Source organism: Petaurus breviceps, unplaced genomic scaffold (assembly GCF_028583685.1).
Source record: "Petaurus breviceps papuanus isolate PSGF00001 unplaced genomic scaffold, PetGlider_PUasm1.0 90779, whole genome shotgun sequence".
In the NCBI taxonomy this organism is placed as follows: Eukaryota; Metazoa; Chordata; class Mammalia; order Diprotodontia; family Petauridae; genus Petaurus; species Petaurus breviceps.
The window spans coordinates 11,829,184-11,847,516 of record NW_027187344.1 but is presented as its reverse complement, the minus strand read 5'-3'; the positions used below and the strand labels follow the sequence as shown (position 1 = coordinate 11,847,516).

General features: G+C 40.6%; 1 protein-coding gene across 2 annotated transcripts in view; it reads left to right on the top strand.

The window, feature by feature from the left end:
• FKBP15 (FKBP prolyl isomerase family member 15) overlaps positions 1-18,333 on the top strand; it is an 86,997-nt gene that overhangs the window by 44,538 nt on the left and 24,126 nt on the right. For both annotated transcript variants that reach the window (XM_069069566.1, XM_069069567.1), the window contains exons 12-19: positions 295-402; positions 7,500-7,602; positions 8,016-8,122; positions 10,559-10,676; positions 13,467-13,576; positions 13,848-13,955; positions 17,371-17,465; positions 17,664-17,766. In XM_069069566.1, coding sequence (XP_068925667.1) covers positions 295-402; positions 7,500-7,602; positions 8,016-8,122; positions 10,559-10,676; positions 13,467-13,576; positions 13,848-13,955; positions 17,371-17,465; positions 17,664-17,766 — 852 coding nt within the window. The remainder of the gene's footprint in view (positions 1-294; positions 403-7,499; positions 7,603-8,015; positions 8,123-10,558; positions 10,677-13,466; positions 13,577-13,847; positions 13,956-17,370; positions 17,466-17,663; positions 17,767-18,333) is intronic.

The following is an 18,333-nucleotide window of genomic DNA, read 5'->3' as shown; positions in this document are numbered from 1 at the left end:
TGAATGCCTTAACTCCTACCTTGGTGTGCAGTGGGTTTGGTTTTATCCATTCCCTGCTCCTGCTTGTGAACCACCCTGGTTTTGATAACTTCTAAGTTAGGAATCAAAATCCAGGGATCTTGAGAGTCTGGAAACCAATGATCTAATCTGTTTACATTCTTTGAAATAGGTGGTAGAGAAATTGCGCAGCCTTAAAGAGAATAAGGTAACACTGTGAGTTATAATCAACATGAGAAAATAGTGGCAAATCACATTAAAACAATACATTTTATGACTTGTCTTCTCTCTCTGTAGAATCCTGATGTGACCAAAGCTAAGCTTATCTCTAGGATGGCTAAAATGGGACAGCCCATGCTACCCATTGTTCCTCCCCACCTGGATTCCAGTGATTCTGAAATTGAGGTATGTCCTCTTAGTTCTTCTGTGCTAGAGGGTGGTAGTAGACATCTAGGCTCTAGGTAGTAGACATTAAGGCTCTAGGAAACCAAGGCTAAATGGAGCATGAGTTGCTGTTGTCTCTAGCTCTGGTGGAGGTTTTTTGCTTAGAGAACCTCATTGGCAAAACCTTGCCCAGCAATATTAAGCATCTCTTTCAGACTTGGTCAGCATTTTTATTGATGAATATACACAAGACCGCAACTGTCTATTGAGCCAAGCCGTTTAAGGAGTGAGCTGGACCCTCAATTAGCTTTTTGCAATGTCACTGAAGATCATGGGTTCTCTACTTCAGAAAATGTAGTTCCTTCCACTCTTCTCTAACAAATTCTTACATTACTAAAGATTGAACTGAAATAGGGTTTAGTGAGTTATAGAGAAAGAATGTGATGCTCACTGCTAAGGAGGAGAGGTATCAGAAGGGCTGCTTTTAAAAAAAAACATTGCTCATTGGGCAGTTAGGATCCTGCTCAAAAGAATTGTTTTGTTTTGTTTTATTTTGTTTCAGTTGTTTTTTTCACTTCAAGGCTCTAGTTGATTTCTTCCCCATTTGTCTGCATATGGAATTAAAGCTCCCAGGCTTCTCAAATGACTTTAGAGCAGCCAAATAATCTTCCTTAATGCAAAGATTTTTACCATTTCTCTTCTCTATTCAAAAACTTTCAGTGTTCTCAAATGCTTGTAGAATAAGACACTTAACCTGGCAGAGGAGTCTCTACAATCCGACTTCCACCAACTTTTCTATCCTGATTTAAAGTTAGGCTCCTTCATGTACTCTCCATTCCATTCAGACTGGGCTCCTTTCTATTATCTGACCTCAACTTGCCATCTCTGCCCACCAAGGTCCATGGTTAGAATGAATACCCTACTAATCTCTACCCACCAGATCCTTTCTCCTTTAAGGTTCCATTCAAGTACTACCTTTTCTGTGAAGCTTCCCCTGTTTGTCCAACCCCATACCTCTCAAAAGCCTGCCTCAGATTTCCCTAGAATTCTTGTGTAACCTTTTCCTTTTGCTCCATCTTATTCTACATTACATATTTCTTACTTGGATATAGGAGAACATAAACTACTTGAGAGGGCAGGCATGAACCTTAGGGTTATAGATCTAGAATTAGAAGAACCTCAAAAGCCACCTAGACAAATCCTCTTATTCTATAAATGAGGAAACCAAGGCCCAGGTTGGTGAAGTGATTTGTCTAAGGTGACACAAGTCTTAAGCATCAAAGGAGAAATTTGAACCCAGGTCCTTGGATTGGATCCCATTGCACCACACTTTCTAATTCCAGTACCTGACACAGGGCCTCTTTTGCACTTGGTAAGGGCTTCAATAGATATGTGTTGGACTAAAACAAGAGGTGAGCCTTGAAAACTGTTGTAAGTGAAATTCATTTCACCTGTTCTTTTACTATTTGGAAGAGCTATTCTGACTAAAATATCCCAGCTTCTCCAGCTGGGCAGAGAAGGACCATCTTAGCAATTATATGACAACTTTTGGGCTATGTCTGGCCAGTGCTTGGTACACTAGATTGTGGCTGTGTGAGAGTGCTTGGGTGGGGCTGGAATAGTTTCAAAGGAACAGGGATTTCCGTCTCTAAGCAGCTCTGAGGTGCTGGCATCAGCAGATCATACATCTGCACACAGTGTTTTATGGGGATTGTCTGTGAGCATGAAGACCTGTTTGTGGCAGTGGTGAAGCTACTCCCTACTGCCACTTCCCCCCCCCCAATTTCTCTAGGAATGAAAAATGGCCATTGTGGCCACAAGGACATTTACAGAAAGGCTGGTGTCCCAGTTCACCAGATCGAGTTTCAGAATTCAAAGGGACCTCAGAAGTCATCTGGCCTACTCCATGCTTGAATAGGATTTCCCCTGCACAGCCAGCATGGTGTTACATCTTTTTATTGCTTTTCCCTTTACAGCATCTCTCTTACATGACCCCTTTTCCCATGGCCACCCCCTAGCTCAGACCCTTGTCACCACTTCCTGGACCACCACACCAGCCTCCCTCCCTCAGGTCTCTGCTTGCTCCCATTCCTCCTCCTCAGATGACAGAATGAGCTCCAACTACGTTACCCCTTCCCCCAAACTCAGCTTAGTACCGTGTTTCCCCGATAATAAGACACTGTCTTATTAATTTTTTTGGACAGAAAAACACCAGAGGGCTTATTTTCAGGGGAGAGCTTATTTTAATGAACATTGACAGCAATTTTAATAAACAGGTAAATGTGAACAAAAAAATGTACCTTTATTCAATAAGCAAATCACTGGGGAAGAACAGGATGACGCTCTCACTGCTGCAGCTCTGATTGGATGCAGCTCGGAGCACGGCGTAAGTTTCACCTGGGGGGGGGAACGGTGCATACAGAGGGTACCATAATGTAGCGTGTAGCGCAGGGGATCGCCTTCACTACAGTAGCAATCTCAATAGGGCTTATTTTCGGGGGAGGGCTTATTTTAGAGGAATCTTACACAGTAAGGGGAGGGCTTATTTTCGGGATAGGTCTTATTATCGGGGAAACACGGTAAGTAAGCTTCAGTGGGCCTCATTTATGTTCAGAGTCAAATATACAATCATCTGTCTGACATTTAGAGGCCATTTAAGAACCTGGGTCTGTCCTGTCTTTCTAAGTCTTTTTGTGCTTAGTTCTCCTTCCCACACACTGACCCACTTGCTGCTCTTCACACAAAACATTCTAGCTCCCACCTCCTTGCCTTTGTATTGGCTGTGTCCTATGCCTGTAATGCTCTCATTCCTCACTTCTACCTCTTAATATCCCTGGCCTCCTTCAGTACTCAACCCTAGAGACTTCTGATCAAAGGAGAGTCAGACAATCCAGTGTCCACATACTTAATCTACCCCTGCAGAAACTGGAAATTAGCACCAGACAGAATAATGATCAAGAAATACAACAGGAAACTGCAGTAAATTACTTCTTTAACCCTAGAATCTCACAGAAAGTCAGCCAAATGCCTGCAGGCAATAGGAAAGGGGACCACCAACAAAATAAAGTGCCAGTTGACTGGTCAGTTAGCCAAGCTGATAGCTTCCCACTTCTATCAGAAGTGGTTCAGAAAAACATGTAGCCTGTGAGTCTCTGTTTGGAGATAGAAGGCATGGAGGGCTCCCCTAAGAAAGCCCAGTATGGTGAGAAAGTCACAGGGTAGGGATCTTGGAAGCACTGGAGAGTAGTAGCAACCAGGATAGCATGGCAACACTTAGACCAAAATACCCCAAGGACTCTGAGTATTTGGTACTCTGGCCTGAAATGCCATAAAGGGTCCTGTAGATCCAGCGCTCTAAATGTCTGAAATCCAGAGGAGGCCTAACCTCAGAAGGTAGAGGAACTCAGGGCACCCTGGGCAAGATCGAACAGATCAATATTGTCTTCTACACCCAGAAGCACAAGAGGGGAAAGAGTCTACAGAGCCCCAATTCATTAACTAAACCTGGAGAAAACCAAAGACTGACTAGTATTAAAAACTATTCTAGATCTAGAAGGTCCCCCAAAAGGAGGACTCTGTAACAATTGCAATCAGAGATTCAAAGGAAAAATTTTATTTTCCCCAAGAATTATGTGACTACCTAGATGAAGAAAGAGATAAAAATTTAAAGCTCTATAGGAAAGAACTGGAAGGACAATCAGTCCCCAGTGGAGGAAATGGTAAACAGTAACGGCTCCCTGACAACTAGATAGACCAAACAGGAATCAATGACAGCAAGAAATATTAGAAGAAAACCAAAAGATAGAAAAAATAGACAAAAATGTCAGATATATGATCTCAAAAAACAAGTCATGGGGAGATAATTTAAGTGTTTTTGGACTCTAATAACTATGGGACAAAAAGTTTGGACGTTATATTTCAAGAAATCACAAATGAAAAAGTGGCCAGATCTATTAGAACCAGAGGGCAAAGTGAAGATAGAAGGAACCCTTTTATCACTTATTTGCTTTTTTTCTTTTTTAGAAGGGGAAAGGTAGGGCAGTTGGGGTTAAATGACTTGCCCAAGGTCACACGGCTAGTACATGTTAAGTGTCTGAGGTGAGATTTGAACTTAGGTCCTCCTGACTCCAGGGCTGGTGCTCTATTCACTGCGCCACCTAGCCTCCCCTCTGATCACTTCTTTAAAGGAGCCCCAAAAGGAAAAATTCCATTAAACCAATGCCAGAATTGTGAGCCCCCACATCAAAGAAAAAATATTACAAACATCAGGATTATATGAGACCTGACAGCTTTTAATATAAATGAGATCTTGGAATACAGTATTCCAGAAGACAAAAGAGATAGCCTTATAAGCAAGAATAACTTACCCTGCAGAACTGGAAATAATTGGGGTGGGGACTAGGGGGATGTAGGGCAGTGTGGGGGGGGGCGGAGGATGGACCTTACTTGAATAGAGGACTTTCCAGCAGTTTTGATGAAAGACTCAAGAACTTTGATCAATGTGATAAACAGCCATGTCCCAATGAGGCATGTTATTCCACTCCTGACAGAGAAGTGATAGATTGAGGGTAAATAAAGAAATACATTTTGGACATGGCCATTGTGTGGATTTGTTTTGCTTAATTATGCTTATACTTATTTGCTACACTTTTTTTTTTACTTTCTTTTGGTTTTTAATTGGTTGAGGTAGGGAAAAAGGAAAATTAGCAGCAGTGTTGCCAAAAAAGTCTTTAAATATTTTTTAAGATGCACAGAAGAAAATGGGAGAGGAAGGGAATAAACATTTTTATATAGCTTCTACTGTGTGCCAGATACAAACATGTTATTCGATTCTCACAGCAACCCTATTATTATCTTCATTTTACAATTAAGAAAACTGAGACAAATGAAGGTTAAGTGACTTGCTTAGGTCACACAGATAACAAAGAAATTAAAGGGAAGCATAGACAGTTTTGAAAGTAACATTAGAAGGGGAGGGGGGCTAGGTGGCGCAGTGAATAGAGCACCAGCCCTGAAACCAGACGACCTGAGTTCAAATCCGGCCTCAGACACTTAACACACACAAAAAAACTAGCCATGTGACCTTGGGCAAGTCACTTAACCCCAATTGCCCTCCAAAAAGGGGAAAAAAAAAAAGAGTAACATTAAAATTCATTATATACTTTTTAAAAAAGCAAACAGTGTAGAATAGAGATTCATGGTTTCATATGGAATCCTCTTTTTGTGTACTGTTGTATATAATAGAAATGGTCTTTTTTAAAATTTAAGTTCAGAATTGGAAACAATTATATTTTAAAAAAAAAGACATCTTAAATCCCACTTTTTGCAGGAGGCTTTTCCTGGTCTGCCCACTTCCCAGCAGGTAGTGCCTTTCTTCTGAGATTATCTTTTCTCTGTTAGATGTTATCTTGTATAAATCTAATTATTTACACGTTTTTTTCATTAGAATGTTAACTCTTTAAGGTCAAGGAGTGTTTGGGTTTTTCTTCCCCGTTTCTTTGTGTGTCTAGTATTTAGCATACTTCCTGGCACATAGTAAGCACTTAAGAAATGCTTGTAGACCTGTGGTAGAACATTCCAAGCTTGTATTGGTCTGATCAGCCACAGTCAGACGAACCTAACTTGATGTCAATATGATACTCTTGGAAAATTAAGAACAACAACCAACATCCTCCACTTATCCACCCTCTGGTGATAGTGAACTTACTTCCTCTTAATGTGTTGCATTCCACTTTGGGATAGTTCTGATTTTTAGATTATTCCTTACATGGAACTAAAATCTGTTTCCCTACATCCATTGCCCCTTGTTCTATTTGCTGGAGCTAAGAAGAAGGTGGTTAATCCCTCTTTTACATACAGCCCTTCAAATACTTAGATAACGATCATGTTCCCCATCTTCTCTAGGCTAAACATCTCTCTTCTTCCATCTGGCCATCATAAGGTAGGTCTTTAGTCCCTTTACCATCCTGGTTACCCTCCCCTAGATGTGCTCCAGCTTTTCCCTGTCGTTTTGTAGAAGATGGCACACAGAACCAAACAAAATACTCAGCAGTACAGTTACTTCCTTTGAGATGCATGATATTCCTATCTCCGTGTGTTCTTAGTTCACATTGGCTCCTTTGGTTTTCAGGTCACTCTGTTGAATCACACTGAGTTTCTAGTCTCCGAATCTGTTGTCTCTCCTAGTCTCTTCTAGTGTACCTGTGTATTTGGCTCTTTGAACTCATGGGTAGGATTTTACACTTAATCTTATTAAATCTCATCTCAACAGATTTCATCTATTTTTCTAACCTATCAACAAATGTTTTGGACTCTGATTCTTATAATCTGGCATGTCAACTCTGCCTCCCAGCTCCATGCTAATCTGTGTCATTTTAAAGCTGTTTTATAAACATTTTCCTTTTCCACATCTTTTTCCATCAAACCATTGTCCCAAGTGGGTCTGTCATTGATAGAGGTGTAATAAGATATATGAATAAGGAAATACTACTGCTTCCCATTCAGTTGTTAGAGATCAGCCCAGCTCTTATTAAAGGAAAAACATAACTAGCATCCTACAGAGTCATGATGCATTATGGTCATTAACATTCACTGAGTACCCAGAGATGCTTTGGGGTAGGAGGGTGGGGGAGGGTCAGTCCTACATAGTTCCTTAGGTTTGCTTACCCTTAGTCTATGGGAACAAACTATTTCAGCTGTCAGCATAGATGACTGACCTGCTGATTGGGACAAGGTTACCTTCATCAGATAGAGCAAAAATGACCAATTAGTGTGAATGAAGATCAGCAATTTGTAATCTTTAAAATTTTGCTTGTGTTTACTAAGGATTAGATGTGGTTTGCATGTGGAAGTTCTCAGCTAGCCTGATAAGTGCTTTACATCCAATAAACCCAACTCTCATAGACTTCTTTTTGGCTAGCCTTCCTTTCTGTTATGTGTCTACTGAAAAGCAAATACAGGGCTTGCTTTTAGCAAATTTAAAATAACACTAAGACTTTTGGAACACTATGTATATTAGAGGGTATGATTCTGTTTGTAGGAAGATCCCATGCAGCATACATTTTTTTTTTGTCACCCCCCTCCTGAATAACTAAGCCTTATGTGTCTGTCTGCTTTAGGACCTGAATGCCCTTCGAGGAACAGGTCAGCACATGTTGACTTCATCTGTCCATCCCGCTCCTGAGCCAGCCCATGTACCACCTCGGCCAAGGACGTCACCAAGTAAGAGATTTCTGTACCTCTGGGGTGCATGAATTGAATCAATAAAGCCTTTGTAGTCATGTCAGTTTTATTCCTTGAGTATGGCTTAAAAGGGAAACTCAGTGGCCCACTTCCTCTTCACAACTTAATAAATTATATAGCTTCCACAGTGCAAGAAACCTTCACTCAGCTGAGTTATCTCCCAGATAGTTGACACTGATCTTAGGACTGAGTGTCAAGCATATAACAACACCCAGCTTTGTTGTTCTGTCTCATTATAGGGCTTGCAGCAGAACTGCAAGGTTTGAGAGGATAGGCATATAAACAGTTTTAAATGCTGAAAAATATGATAGTATACAGGCTGCCAGTCAAACTTTAGTATCCACCTGTGCACAAAAGAGATAGATAAAAATTAAAATCTTGTTTTATTTTAGCATCTCAACAATCAGTCCCTGGGATCCAAGCACCCTCTGCTGCCTTAATGCCAATTGCAACTCTCCAGTCTCACTCAAATCTGCCCGGAAATTCCCAATCCTTTCAGGTATTAACATTGATAAGGATACGTTAAGAATTTTTTGATAATTTAATTCTGCTCTGTCTTTTACCTTTGTTGGTCATTCTGTAACATTTTCTTAAGCAAAAGGTAGGTGGTTGTATTTGTTTCCAGTTGAGGACTATATGTCAGTGCTGTCAGACTTTATTTTCTTACCCAGCAAACAGAGAAGGCTTACAGTGTAGACTGGCAGATCAATAGCAGGTTAGGTAGGCTTAGCATAGAAGGTCTACTAGGTATGCTCTGTGCTTCTGAGGTAACTTTTGAAAAGAAGCCTCTTCAAGAAAGACTTCTGTGAACTGTCATCCTCATCCCTCTTTTTAAGTTAAGAGTGCCCAACAACTTAGGGGCCTGTCACCAGCTTCTTGTGACATTGCCTAACTTGGGGGTAGGCAGTGGAGTAACTTAGAACAGGAAAAGGGATAGTAACCTGAAACCATCCATTCTGTGTTTACTGGGATGCCCTATAATTGATGGAAATTTTTCTTCAGCCTTTTGATATAGAGAGGAGCAAGTATGGAAAGGCAGATCTGCCACTTTGCAACCTGACAGATTTCATTTGGGATCTTAGTACCGTGTTTCCCCGATAATAAGACACTGTCTTATTATTAATTTTTTTTTGGACAGAAAAACACCAGAGGGCTTATTTTCAGGGGAGGGCTTATTTTAATGAACATTGACAGCAATTTTAATAAACAGGTAAATGTGAACAAAAAAATGTACCTTTATTCAATAATGAATTCAATAAAGAACAGGATGACGCGCTCACTGCTGCAGCTCTGATTGGATGCAGCTCGGAGCGCGGCATGCATTTCACCCAGGGGGACGGTGCATACAGAGGGTACCGTAATGTAGCGTGTAGCGCAGGGGATCACCTTCACTACAGTAGCAATCTCAATAGGGCTTATTTTCGGTGGAGGGCTTATTTTAGAGGAATCTTACACAGTAAGGGGAGAGCTTATTTTCGAGATAGGTCTTATTATCGGGGAAACACAGTAATTCTGCATACACTTACAGACACAACTTAATCAATTTTAAGAAGTCATTATGATAACTGGCCATGTAACCTTGAGCAAGTTACTTAACCCCAATTGCTTTAAAAAAAAAAAGTCACTATGCCTGGTGGTACAGAAGTTTGCAAATTGTTTATACAACTTACTTTAAAACGTATTATGGAGGGGCAGCTAGGTGGTGCAGTGAATAGAGCACTGGCCCTGGAGTCAGCAGGACGTGAGTTCAAATCTGGCCTCAGACACTTAACACAAAAACTAGCCATGTGACCTTGGGCAAGTCACTTAACCCCAATTGCTCTCCAAAAAAGCAAAAAAACGTATCATGGGAAAGCTAGGAAGATGCTGAAGAATCTCTCCCTCCCTCTTTCTCAGCAGGATGAGTTTTCCTGTTTAGAACTACTGAAAAAAGTAGACATGTGCTGCAGGCATTTTCTCTCATATAACTCCAAATGTTGATGATCTCACCCAGCTCTGAAATGTCAGACTCAGCAGACATGGCCTCACATCCCAGTCTATCTATCTGATCCATACTCTCCATTCTCACAGCTACCACCTTAGTTCAAGCCCTCATCTCTCCTTGCTTAGATTATTGCAAAACCCTCTTCTTTGGTCTCCCTGCCTCACGTCTTAACCACATTCCTGTCAAACAAAGATTCTCTGCCAAAGTAGTTTTCCTTAAACACAAAATTGACCTTGTGAGTCCTCGACTCATCCACCTCTAGTGGCTTCACATTGCCTCTAGGATAAAATACAAATTCCACTATTTAGCTTTTAAAACATTTCCTAACATGCTCCCAACCTCTTCCAGCCTCATTATTCCATCTCCTGTTCTCTGCTTCTTGGCATATTGGCCTTTTCTGTGTTCCTCATTCACAACATTCCATCTCCTTTCTCAGTGGCTTTACATAATGGCCATTCCCCATGGCTGGGATGCACATCTTCCTCACCTCCACCTCATAGAGGCTCTCTATTCCTTTATTTTTTTTAAGCAGTTGGGGTTAAGTAACTTGCTCAAGGTTACATGGTCAGTTATTTCTGGTGCTAAGTATCTGAGCCCGGATTCGATCCCCCAGGTCATCCCTACACTTTGGCCAGTGCTCTTACTCGCTGAGCCACCTGGCCGCCCCTCTCCCTTTTAAGATGCTGCTCAAGAACCATCTTCTGTATGAAGCCTTTCCGACTTCTCCCCTTCCCTCCCAAACTACCTTGTATTTAACTACTTTGTATGCATTTGCATTTATTCACTTTATACTTGATTAGAACTGCACTAAGACTTTTGGGACATTGTATTTATGCTGTATATGTTTTATGTGTACTTGTCACCCCCATTAAGATGTCGGCTAATTATGAGCGAGACTGAAAGAAGGCACTTAGTTATTTTCAAAATGTACTTATAACTGAGTTTTCTTAGCCCTATGCAGGTATGCAGGCCTGTGCCTTTCACCAGAATGCTACCCCAGTCACTTCCCAACTACAGCCTGTGGGACCCATGTATGCAGGACCACTTTCTCAGACTCCACATTTTCAAGGTAAGGTCAAAAACCTCCAAACTCCATGATGCTTTTCTTGCTCTTCTTCCCTGACTTATTTTTGTCATTTCTATTTTTCAATCTCTGGATGTGAAAAGTGAAATTTACATTTCCTCGACCATGACTACTTTATTTTCACCATCTTTTTAGCCCCTCTTCATTTGTTCACTATCTTTCTTTTTCTACCTACTCCCAAAAATTACTGTGATGTATATAAAACAGAAAGTGAAAATTACCAAGCAAAATGTTTGAATGTTGATGACTTTCTGTTCAAGCACTTAAAATTTATTGATCCTTTTAAAAATATTATTATTATTTCCCGTTGACACCCAGTGGTACCCTTCCTTGTAACAAAGAAATGTAAATAAACAACATAATGAATACATTGGCCATCTTGAACAATGTGTGCCACAGTCTGAACCTAGGCTCTGCTGGGTGGCTCAGGGGAGAGAGCACAAGTCCTGCAGTCAGAAAGACACGAGTTCAAATCCTTTCTCAGGTTTGTAGGCTGTGATTTTGGACAAGTTATTTAATTTCTGTCAGCCTCAGTTTCCCCCAGCCAGGACATGGAGATGATCATCACATCTACTTCACAGGTTGTTGTGAGGATCAGTTTGCCGTTTGAAGTGCTTTGCACATTGTGTAAATGCTCACTCTTGCTTGCGTGCTCTGCCACTCCTCTATTGAGAGAAAGGAGTCAGCTCTCAAAAGGGCTTTGGTTTTTACACTGATCAGCGTTCTCATGTCTCTCATTGTTGCTTTCTTTTACGTTATTATTGTACTGTGTAAATTGTTCTTTTGCTTCTACTTATGTTACTCTGTATTAGTTCATGTAAGTTTTTCTGAGTTCTTTATCTTTGTTGTTTCTTATAGTGCATTAATACTCTCTTCCTTTTGCATACAAGCATTTTTGTTGTTATTGTTGTTTGCTTTTTTGTAAGGGGAAGGCAGGGCAGTTGGGGTTAAGTGACTTGCCCAAGGTCACATGGCTAGTAAGTGTTAAGTGTCTGAGGTTGGATTTGAACTGAGGGCCAGTGCTGTATTCACTGTGCCACCTAGCCACCCCTACATACAAGCATTTGTAAGTTATTCCCCAATTGATGGACATTTACTTTGTTTCTCAAGTGCTTTCTCAACTGAAAGCTTCTTTGTTGTTGTTGTTCATTTCTCAGTCATGTCCAACTCTATGTTAGAGGGATTTGCCATTATCTTCTCCAGTGTGTCCCCATTTTATAGATGAGGGAGATGAGGGACTGAGGCACATAGGGCTTAAGTGACTTGCCAAGGGTCACACAACTAATTGGACTTTGAATTTGGACTCAGCTTTTTTTTTTTTTTTTGCTTTTTGGAGGGCAGTTGGAGTTAAGTGACTTGCCCAAGGTCATACAGCTAGTAAGTGTCAAGTGTCTGAGGTCGGATTTGAACTCAGGTCCTCCTGACTCCAGGGCTGGTGCTCTATTCACTGAGCCACCTAGCCTCCTCTTGAACTCAGATCTTTCTGACTCCAGGCTCAGCTCTCTATTTATTGCACCACCTAGCTAATTGAACGAGAAATGCTGAAACCTCCATTTAAGAAGAGAGCCCAGGCCAACCATCTCTTCATTTCCTACCCAGCTGCACTCTTTTGGATTTCTCTGTCATCTCCTCCACTCCCTTTTCAGCTCCCTTTTGGTTGTTGTCTTCTCCCATTACACTGTAAACTCCTTGAGGGCAGGGATTATCTTTTCTTTGGGTATTTAAATCCACAGAGCTTAGTGAAGTGCCTGGCACTTAGTAGGTGCTTAATAAATGTTTATGACTGATTTAATAGCAGTGAACAAAGAGATCCCACAGTGTCTGTGTTCAGATGTTTTTCATTTTACACATTTTGCTTCAGTACAGCAGATTCAACTCAATAAACCCTCAACTCACACACAAAAATGCATTCCCCCAAAACAGTTACACTAATAGAATGATTGCAACTGATAGTACATGTGATTTTCCACTTTTTTTATGTAGCTATTGTTAACAGAATAGAATTTGTGCTTTAACCTTAGTGATTTAGGACCAACATTGCTTGTTGTCTTTTGTCAGAGTTCGGTTGACTTTTACAAAATCTTTTTTTTTTCCCACTTAATACTATTTTATTTTTTCTAATTACTTGTAAAGATTGTTTTCAGCATTCACTTTTATTGAGTTCCGATTTTTTCTCACTCCTTTCCTCCCCTCTCCCCTTCCCAGGATAGCAAGTAATCTGATATAGGTTATACATGCACAATAATATTAAACATATTTCCACATTAGTCATATTGTGAAAGATGTCCCACAAAATCTTTTTTTTTTAAAGCAACTGGGGTTAAGTAACTTGTTCAAGGTTACACAGCCAGTCATTTCTGGGTGTGGTGCTAAGTATCAGAGCCTGGATTCGATCCCGGGGGCGATGCTCTTACTCACTGCGACACCTGGCCACCCCTGAGCAATTGGGGTTAAGTAACTTGCTCAAGGTTACATGGCCAGGTGTTTCTGGGTGGGTGCTACAACAAAATATTTTGATGAGGGTTTTTTAGCTCATGGTTCCAGAAGGATGAGGGGAAAGGAGAAAGCAGTTTGATTTTTATCCTCGAAAGGAATTTGTCTTAAGTTGGCAGCAGATGTGTTCTTCTGTGGTTATCATGTCACAGACACATTTTTCAGTTACTGATAATGAGATCATTGCTCGTTTTCCAGCTCCTTTTCTGCTCCTGCTTTTCCAAAAGGAGCACCAGATCTTCTGCTTAAACTGTTTCGTTTGTGGAATGTATCTGTTTTTAGGCTCAGCTGATATCGCTTCATTTCTCATGACCGAAGCTCGGCAGCACAACACCGAAGTGCGAATGGCAGTGAGCAAGGTAGCTGATAAAATGGACCATCTTGCTGCTAAGGTGAGTAGCTCTGCAAGGGACATAGGAGACAACATGGGGGAGGAGGGAGATGGTGTCATGTGGCCTGAGATGTGACTGATTACAGCATCTGCAGAGGAGTAGGCCTGCACTCAGTAGTGGCAGACTTGAACTCTTTCTTGGTTGGTTAGTCCTTACAGTGTGCAATATCATTGCCATGTAAAGGTGGTTAGGTATCTAGGTTATCAGGGTTTAGAAGACCATTCTAGCTTGTATCCTTCTTAATGAGTCTCCCCTGCTGTCCCCTCTTAAGGTGGAAGAATTACAGAGGCACAGTGCTAGCAGCTCTTTGCTCCTTCCTAGCTTATCAGTCAGCATGGAAACAAGTATGATTATGAGCAACATTCAAAGGATCCTTCAGGTAAGGGCAGTCTCACTTCTTTTACATACAAATACTTCCTTTCCAGTGCTATTTCCCCAGAACGTATCATTTTCGCACACCTCCAACACACAAATAAGCAGCAAGTATAAAACATCTTGGGTTGAGTAAAATTAAAGAAACAATTTACCCAGAATCATTTAACTTGGTAACTTGGTTAGAGTAATGTCTCACAATAGCCACAGTAAAAAAAATAAATAAACTGCTTCTTCCTCTGATTACTAGAGGTGGATTCAATAATTTTTTCAAACATGTATTCAGCTGGTACTGTGTGCTAGGCTCTGTGAGGAATACAAAACATAATACATGATCCCTGAGGGCAGAGTCAAGGTGGCATAGTCATGGCAGGTACTCTCCTGAGCTCTCCCAAATTCCCCTCCAGGCAACATTAAAATAATTCCTCAAAACAAATTCTGGAGTGACAGAACCAAGAAAAAGGTGGGGTGAAACAATTTTCTAGCCTAAGACAACTTAAAAAGTTGGCAAGAAAGGTCTGTCTCATGGGGGTGAGAGTGGAGCATAGTCCAGGGCAGGCTGTACCAGTGCAGACTGAGCCTCAGCAAAGCAACAGCAGGTCTGGAGAGCAACTGAATCAGTGGTGGTTGTGGTAGTGGCTGCACTGGCTTCTGGAGCTCTCAGCCCACAGGCAGTAAGCGGGTCTGAAAGCAGAAAGAGATTACAGGAGATCTTTTGCCTGGTACTGTGTGAAAACTGTTGCATTGCCCATATGTGGTTCTGGGTCCCAGTCCCAGGGCAAGGAGGAAGACAAGTAGGAACAGGGACCCTGGTCATAGTTCCAGGGTTGAAAATAGTGCTTGTGGTCACTCAGAGACCAAAACACAGGCCAGGAGAACATTGACCACCCCTCTTCTTAGATCATACCACTTTGGAAGAAGTGAAACCTACAGACCTCCAGAACTAGCTCTGAACATAGTAGCACAAAAAGACTGAAGCATGGAACAGTGCCACCTCCAGCTTGGGAGCAGAGCCCAACTTTAAAATAAAGTTAAAAGTCAAGAAAAGAAAAAGACTGGAAAAAATAAGCAAACATCAGAAAAAGAACCTGATCATAGAAAAATTACTATGGTGACGGAATATCAAAACACAGACTCAGAAGAAGATAATGAGATTAAAAGTAGCTTCATGCAAGGTCTCAGAAAAAAATGTGAATTGGTCTTAGGTCCTGGAAGAGCTCAGAAAGGATTTTCAAAACCAAATAAGAAAGGCAGAAGAAAAATGGGGAAAAGAAATGAAAATGATGCAAGAAAATTAGCAGCTTGGTAAAGGAGGCACAAAAAATACTGAATACCTTAAACACCTTAAAAACCAGAATAGGTCAAGTGTTAAGAGAGGCACAAAAATCCATTGAAGAAAAGAACTCCTTAAAAAGCAGAATTGGCCAAATGGAAAAAGATGCACAATAATTCACTGAAGAAAAGAACTTAAAAAGCAGAATTAGCCAAATAGGAAAGGAAATACAAAAATTCACTGAAGAAAATAATAACTTAAAAATTAGAACTCAACAAATGGAAGCTAATGACTCCATAAAACATCAAGAAACAATCACAATCAAAAAAATGAAAAAAAGAATAGAAGAAAATGTGAACTATATCTTTGGAAAAACAACTGACCTGGAAAATAGATCAAGGAGAGATAATTTAAATGTTATTGAATGGTAGGCCAAAGTCATGATTTTAAAAAGAGCCTAAACATCATATTTCAAGAAATTATCAAAGAGGGTAAAATAGAAATGGAAAGAATCCACTAATCACCTCCTGAAAGAGATTCCAAAATGAAAACCCAAAATGAATATTATAGTCAAATTCCAGAGCTCCCAGGTCAAGGAGAAAATATTACAAGCAGCCAGAAAGAAACAATTCAAATATCATAGGCGCACAGTTAAGGATAAGACAAGATTTAGCAGTTTCTACATTAAAGGATTGGAAGACTTGGAATATGATATTCTAGGAGGCAAAGGAGCTAGGATTATAACCAAGAATCACTTACCCAGCAAAATTGAGCATAATCCTTCAGGAGAAAAAATGGACATTCAATGAAATTGGGGTCTTTCAAACATTCTGATGAAAAGATCAGAGCTGAATATAATATAAAATTTGACATTCAAACATGAGACTCAAGATTAGCATAAGAAGTTAAAACAGGAAAGAGAAATCATAAGGGAATCAGTAAGGTCAAACTGTTTACATTCCTACATGGAAATATATTTGTGTAACTCCTAAGAATTTTTTTCTTTTTGGGGAGCAGCTAGAAGGAGTGTTTATAGACTGAGTTCACAGGTGTTGATTGAATATGAAGGGATGATATCCAAAAAAATAAAATTAAGGGGTGAAAAAAAAGAAGCATGTACTGGGAGAAGGGGGAAGGGAGAGAGAGAATGGGGTAAATTATCTCACATAAAAGAGGTGTGAAAGAGCTTTTACAGGGAAGGGGGAAATGGGGGCGGGGGCTGTTGTCAATGCTTGACCCTTACTCTCATCAGAATTGGCTCAAAGAGGAAATAATATACATAGAGTTAGTATAGAAATGTATCTTAACCATACAGGGAAGTAAGAGGGAAGGAGAATAATGGAAGGAGGGGTTCTGATAGAAGGGAAGGTGAATTGGGGGGAGGTGGTGGTCAGAAATAAAAGACATTTGAGGTACAGGGTGAAAAGAGAAGAGAAAGGAGAATAAATGAGGGAAATAGGATGGAGGGAAATACAGAGTTGGTAATCATAACTGTAAATTTGAATGGGATGAACACAATACATGATTCCTGCTCTCAAAAAACTTGCAGTCTCATAAAAGAGATAAGACCGCTATACAGATAACTGTAGTGTACAGTAGAATATGAAAAAGGAAAAAAAAAGTGCCATCGAGTGCCACAGCAGCTTAGAGAAGGGAGAGTTTGCTTTGAGCTCAGACTTGGGAACTGACTTCAGCCAGCCTGTGCTCCAGACTAAGAATTATACCAGTACTTGTTAGCTAGAGAGTGGTGTCGTGTACACCTGACCTCGTGCTAGTTTCCTTTTGTACTAAAACTAGTTTTCATCCCATTGTGTTTTTTGGTGTTTGTGTTGGGTTTTTTTTTTTTTCACTTTTGTCATCTATACTGCATAGGACTGTCTCCCCTAGACTCCCTTTCTTAATCTTCCTGGAAAAATCAAGTGCTCTGTTTAAGGTGAAATGGGGTCTGAGGGCTGGTTTACCGGAATTGTGTACAAATCTTCTCTCTAGGGGATTCTAAATAGCATGACTGAGTACTGGTTGCTTCTTGCCTCAAAATGTGGACTAAATAAGACCAGCTTTTGCTGACTTAAATATATTGATTCTCTTAAAGCTGTTGTCCATTTGTAAAAAGAGCTAAATTATATATGTATTTGTATTTTAAACTTAGGAAAATGAAAAATTGAAGCAGGAGGTTCTTGAGAAGAAAAATCGGATAGAAGAACAAAATGACAAGATTACTGATCTGATTGAACGAAGTCAAAGGTAATAATAGCACAGTGAACTGGCTCTAAAAACAAACACGATTTATTTAATGCCCCATCAAACAGGCAGTGAGAGAGTTGTCTGTACTGAGGACGTTTCAAACATTCATGCCCCCTGTCCATTGTGTGGCATTGTGTAGGACCACTCTGACCCTTTTGTGTGCATGCAGTTTGCTGTACCTAATCCTCTATTTCATAGGTATGTGGAGCAGAGTAACCTGCTGATGGAGAAGAGGAATAGCACCCTTCAGATAGCCACTGAAAACACACAGGCAAGAGTATTGCATGCTGAGCAGGAGAAGGTAAAAGCATGAGCACCGCGGACAGTAGCCTTGAGGGCCAGGAGACAGCTAAGACCTTTTAAAAAGGCAGCCCAGATTTTTCAAGTAGAGTGAACATGATCCCAGTCCCTATTTCAGAGTAATTCCTGGGTACATGACTCACATTTTCACCTACTAACATGTTCTGAATTCACTAAAGGTGTGTGTGACTTTACATATTGACTTAAAAAAACTCAAGTTGGTAGAAGCAGTTATCCTGTTATATACTTAGAACCAAATAAACAGTAAACCTCGCGTGATAATCGTCATAGCCCAGGTTACTTTTGGTAGGACATCTCTCTGGGGCTTCAGGTTTAATTCTAATGAGTTGACATCTTTAAAGGCATTTCTGAAGGCCTTTCCTTTCAGCCCCACTCCATGACTTTTGTGTAGCGTTTTGAGCTTTCGTAGCTGTTATCTCAGCACCACCCTGGGAGAAGAGGGTCAGGCTAGCATTCCTCCTGTTCCACCACGCTGCCTCTGCTTTGGAAGCATTAGATTGAAAGTGATTTCAGATTGTGAGTGCTGTAGTGTCTGTAGACTGTAGAG